The 6,115-nt window shown below is 33.8% G+C and overlaps 1 protein-coding gene across 1 annotated transcript; it reads right to left on the bottom strand.

Moving 5' to 3' along the window:
* Positions 1–2,612: 2,612 nt before the first annotated feature.
* LOC104108205 (uncharacterized) lies at positions 2,613–5,684 on the bottom strand. The gene is made up of 2 exons (XM_009617188.4): positions 4,913–5,684; positions 2,613–4,298 (listed from the first exon to the last, which is right to left on the bottom strand). Exons 1-2 carry the CDS (start codon positions 5,472–5,474, stop codon positions 2,878–2,880), a joined length of 1,983 nt encoding a protein of 660 aa, XP_009615483.1. The 5' UTR covers positions 5,475–5,684; the 3' UTR covers positions 2,613–2,877.
* Between the last annotated feature and the right edge of the window lie 431 nt (positions 5,685–6,115).

The following is a 6,115-nucleotide window of genomic DNA, read 5'->3' as shown; positions in this document are numbered from 1 at the left end:
AAGATGATCGACTGTGATGGAGCAATCAACATCTAAGTAAAATGAGAATTTTACAAATTTTCTTTCCTACTTCCTGTTTTGCCTTCTTTTTTTTTAAAGAAGGAAGATGCTGTTGGTGCTCTTTTTTTCTTTTAGACAACTTTGCCTTGTGGTGGTGCAGGATTAGACATTGACATTAGGTTATTTATTAATATTCAAAAAATATAATTACATAAAGAGACAGTCAAATCTCTATGTAATGATGTCGTTTGTCCAGATATTTTTTGATTACTATAGCGAAATATTGTTATAGAGAAAAATTTTAATATTACATAATATTAAAGACCGATTAACAAAATTTAGCCGTTATCGAAATGTTATTATAGAGAATGAATATTATAGAGAAGTCTAACTATATAAAAATATTCTAATTATAAAAGAGTAGACATGTGGCTCATTTATTCACTCTGATAATTCTAGGTTATATTGTACGAATTATTCATTTAATAGTTTCGTCCATGTGCTGCTAGGGACAATGATAGGTTGTTCCACAATGTACGGTATATCACCATTATCAAATCATTAATGGGGAAAAAATATCAGAAAAATTAGCATGAAATAATAAATATAATTTCAGCAGTCGGTAGCTATTAAAATAAAATTTGTGTTTCTAATATCATGGACAAATAGCTAGAAGCAAACACATATGTCTCTGATGAAATAAACACCCTCAAATAAATCATGTTCTGTAAACATACGAAAAATTTTATGATCCCTCTATATGTACTAAATCTAATTAATTTCATTTCCTGGAGCTTATGTCAAAAATCATATGAGATGTTACTATTACGGTGAATTTCTAATTAGTAAAAAATTATTTTAGAGGCTATGGGTTTTATTTTACTGATAAAATGATAAATAACTTGTTATGTTAGGTTACGAAAAATAATTGTTATATTAGCCTTAAATATTGAAAAATCCTCACACGTTACAATGCAACGACAACAATTACTATGTTTTAGTCTCAAACTCAGCTATAATCCTTACTAACCAATATTTTCCCATTTAAGTTATTTCAAGACAATATTATACAAAACAAAAATAAAAGTACTAAAAGTTCTTTATATTTCATACTCCTAAAAATCATAAAATTATCTTGAGTTAGAAATATATTATTTTGAGATTGCATTTCAGTAACATGGAGAAACAAGTTAGAAGTATATTATTGAAAGCCGATATTTCAGTTAATCATCGAATCTGTCAAAGCTGGCATTAATTATAAGGCTTGTGGATTCTGGAGCCACCCCACCTATCGAAAAACAACTGTATTTGTGAAAGCCTGGCGCCTGTGGCTTATAAGTTATAACCCATTTGGCCAATCCGAAAAAATCAGCTTTATCTTGACAAATACTTTTTTTCAGAAGTATTTTTTTGAAAAGTAATTTTGAAGAGAAGTAGTTTGTATTTGGCTAGTTAATTTGAAAAATACTTTTGAGCAATAATTTATATTTGGTCAAACTTTTCAAAAGTATTTTTAAGTATCAAATTACAAATAAGGACATGAATAGATTTGCTTAACAGTTAATACTATATAAGTAGATAAATAATCATAAATATTTATTATCAAGACAACAATTAAGTTTTTTCATTTTATTTAAGTAAAATATGAAAAAAAAATTAAAAAATAATTTATTCTTTCAAGAAGATTTAAATATATCAAGAATTATTTAACAAATATAAAAGTATTCATCCCAACAAAAATCACAAACATAATAGAAAGTTATCCTAAAGATATTGTAAAGCTATTGCCGGAGAGAAGCATGCCTTTTGCTGAAGAGAAGGTCTAATATCCTAAATATTAGGCTTAAAGTAGTAAGGTTATTTTGGTATTTATAATATTTTACTAAAGATATTTTTGGTATGACAAAAATGTAAAACTGCTTCTGCTTCTGCTTTTGGGGAGAAGCTACTTTTTTCTATTTCTCCAAAACTTCTGCTTCTAGTCAAAAATACTTTTTTCTCCCAAAAAAAAACTTGGCCAAACATGAAGTTTTGAAAAAAGTACTTTTTTGAAGGAAAAAAAAAAAATACTTTTGGCTTGTTGAGAAGCTTGGCCAAACAAGCTATTACTTTGGTTCAAAATCTGTATGCCTTAAATAAAATTATTTAATATATAATAATTATTTAATGTAAAATCCGATAACTTAAAAGTGCTAGAATTCCGAAGCCATAAACTTCAAATTATGACTCCACCTTTGCGGAAGCTATAACTTCTGCCCTTTATTTCAACGTCCATTTGGTACCACTAAGGGTTACAGTGGGACAAATAGAATTTCTCTACCCTTAATTTAATTGTCGGATTCCTAAAAAGGACTAGGTAGCGAGCTCTTCCCTCTTTTATGGACCTTACCTGACATAAATTAAAATTAGTGGCCTCAATTCAAATCTAACACTTATTTGTATACTGACATACAAGTCTCTAGTAGACTAAAAAGTTTCTTGTTAAATCCCGGACAAAATCTAAATATAGGAACAACAACAACAACTTCTTAATATAATTAAAAAGACATTAAATTTTAATTCCAACTAGTTGGTGAAAATGCCGATAAGCAGAACGAAAGAAGAATTAGAGAGACGAAAAAATTATTCTCAATACATCCCAAAAATAAGAGATTTTTGTGTCTTAGCTACAATAATAAAGATTCTGGAACTAGAAATTACAACAGAGCAATGGTGATTTAATTAGGGATTTATTCTACACAACTGGTACAAGGTTAAACGGGCACATCTTATGTACATTTCGTGACCAAAGGAAATCGAAACAAACCAAAACAAGTAACAGACAAAATTTCATCTAATAACATACAAATCCTGCACATTATTTAGTCACTGTTACAATTAATGAAATCCCCTTGATCCTCTAGACTGATAAAGTTCCAGCCTACTCTTTGCTTCCTGCAACAATTTCTCAACTTTTTCATGTTGGCTCAAGTAGGTATTTTTCGAAGCCCATTCGAGCACTGTAAGCACCTCGGCTTGAGCAAGCGCTTCGCTATCAGGAACGTGCAACGCAATGTAGCATAAAAGAAGCAACGCTGGACTCTGAACTTTTTGTTCACCAAAGTAAACAAGTTGTATCAATTTATTTGCCCCGCCCGCGCTTATGATTGCCTTTGAATGATCCAAATGAAGGTAGTTATCTGAACCAGCAAATTTTGTTAGGGCCATAGCAGCTTCCTTAGAAACTGCTGCTTCTCTTTCGTCGAGCAGCTTCACTAATGGACTAATCATCCTCGTCTCTGTTGCTCGAAAAGTCCTAGCTAAATTCCCGATAGCTTTGATACATGGAATAAGCAAATCTGAATCTCCTTTTTCAATGATTCTTAACAATTGATCAACAACAGCTTTGCATGCTGTTGTATTAGGCTTGAACGCCGACCTTCTCAAATCAGCATTCTGTTCTGCTACTGATGTAATCTCCATTACTGCCATCGACGAATTGTACTTAACATCTTCAGTTCCTTTTTCTAATAGTACTGCAAAGCAAAGCAACGCCCTCGATTCAGTAATGCTACGACAAATAGAGGAATTTCCCTTGGCGAGCTGCCATAATGCTCTTGCAGCCATCGCCTTCATATAAGCTTTGGTATCAGGATCCTCATTTTCCCTACATTTGTTACTACTCACCCCATTCGACGAAACAATATGCTGATGTTGATTATTGACATGATTTTGCTTCACACCGTTGTTTCCTTTAATCTTGCTCTGATTGAAAATCTGGTTCACACCATTGACAAGATTTTGCTGATACGCCTTCGTTAGACCTTTCATTGACATAGTGGTGGTAATCACATTATGCATCTGATTCGGCTTCTTATTTCCTAAAGGATGTGGAGTGTGACAACTCTTGTCATCATCGTCGTTCACCTTGTTCGCGCTATTCACATTACTATTGTTATTACTAGCCAAAACAACAGCGTGAATCGAAGTGGCTTTGCTGACAACAGCATACTTGCTATGTTCTTGGACCGTCTCAAACGCGAGATGGCTAACCAGTAACCGGACTATATTATGCTGCTGAAAAAGATCTTGACATTTCGGGTAATGTTCAGAGAGCTCAGCAACTGCCCATGCTACTACTGACTGAACTTTCATTGGAGCTTCTTTGAGGATTTTCGCAAACGTTGAGCAAACTCCAGCATGTACCATGTGTTCGACACTTTCAGGGTCCTTTCCAAGTAGTCCAATTGCCTTAGCAGCATTCTCTTGACCTTCCAACTTCCCTTCTTTCAACAATTTCAACAAGGGTCCGACTCCACCTGTTGAGACATAATATAATTAAATACGGTTGCACTCTATTTAATAGCTTAGAGTTTTTCTTAAAGTTCTAATATCTTAAAATTTTCAGTAAAATGGTCATACAATTCTGGTATCAAAGGAGGCAGAAGTCCTAAGTTCAAATCTCAGCACCACAAAAAAGTGATTGTTACACAAATAGTCGCCCAGATTGAATGTTTACTTTTTTTAGCCGGTATACATAGATTATATACAGTTATACATAGATTATGCACAGTTATACATATATAATATATATGACGACTATTTGGGTTATTTCACATCTGGTCCATAAAAAAGAATTAAGCAACACGCGACGAACATGTGAAAGATGATTGGATTATTTGCACTGTATGACCTTTTCTGATGCCACTCTTTAAATTATGTCCTGGTTAGCTCAATCGGCTAATTTTTCCAATTTAATTAGTTGGATAATTTTCAATTTTGCAGTCAATTAACCCACTAAGTTAAATGAGGGACAAAATTAAAATAATGAACTCAAAAAGGCAATTTGTGCAAATGCCATACATAATATAACCAACAAGCTATGAGTGTACTCTCTTGCAGTTTAAACTTTTAGCCGAGAATTTCAACTCACCTTCTTCAATGATCAATTTCCCATACCGATTATTATCCCGAGCCAACGACACCAACGAAGCAGCCGCATCTGATCTCTCATCCAAAGAACCCGTATACAAAATCGCAATCTGTTCCCAAATCAAACACAGTATAGGCTCATTAGCAGCAATTGGCGGCAACCCCAAATACTCATCAGCTCGTTCATTAGCTGATGCAGAAACTCGCAGTAGCCACGAAACATCACCAATTGAATTTTCCAACAGAGAAGTCATTTTTCGAAAAGCAGCAGCAGGGATGATAGTAAAGACTCGTTTCACGAGTCCGTTGGCTCGGCATTTTACGACGATGGACAGCGCCTTTTCGAGGACTTGCTCAGTATCTTCAATGATCCGTTTTGTTGGTCGTTGGTAAAGATCGTTGCTAGCGCGTGCTGCTTGTCGGAGAAGTGATGCTAGTTTTTCTATTTTGGATTTGATATCTGCGCATTCTTGTTTAAATGAACTTGCTTCGTCTGCGGCTTTTGTTACTTGGTCTGCTAGTTGGATTGGCTTTGCCAAGATCTGTTTAACTATGTCAGCCATTGATAAAACCAAAACCCCAGATCAAGAACTACAGAAAATTAAAATGGAGGCTTTATTTAGGCCACTTATGAAATTTTGGAGGATTAAAATGGAGAAATGAAGAAGGAGATTGTTTACATTTATATGCTGCTATTGTAGATTTGGCAATGGAGGAGTGGGAGTATGCTGCTATTCGCGATTTGTGATCAGTTTAATAGAGTAGAAGGCTTTTTTCACTTTCTTTTTCCTTTTCGGCCTTCTTATATAATGTTGGCTTGTGGAATATCGCATATTTTAAGAGTTTGATAAGTACACTAATATGAAGTATTTAATTGGACACGACGTTCCCCACATATATATTAAAAGAACTTTTAAAACTTATAATCTTGTGTGATATTTATATAGTTGTAGGAACATGTCCATCAAGGGAGGAGGGAGAGTAACCTACAAGTTCGGTCTAACTCAATAGCTTTATTCGCATGTATTTGTCTTAAGAAATTCATTAAATATGTATAAATTAATAATTTGAAACTCAATAACTTAAAAGATTTAGAATCTCGAACTCATAAATTTCAATCTCAGGCTCTGCCTCTGATGCCGTGAGGATAAAATGAAAATATTACTAATACTCACTCCGTTAGGGGCGAAACTACAGCCTATCA

The sequence above is a fragment of the Nicotiana tomentosiformis genome, chromosome 9, assembly GCF_000390325.3.
Source record: "Nicotiana tomentosiformis chromosome 9, ASM39032v3, whole genome shotgun sequence".
Lineage (NCBI taxonomy): Eukaryota > Viridiplantae > Streptophyta > Magnoliopsida > Solanales > Solanaceae > Nicotiana > Nicotiana tomentosiformis.
The sequence above is the reverse complement of the archived record's forward strand: the minus strand, read 5'-3'. Positions and strand labels throughout refer to the sequence as shown.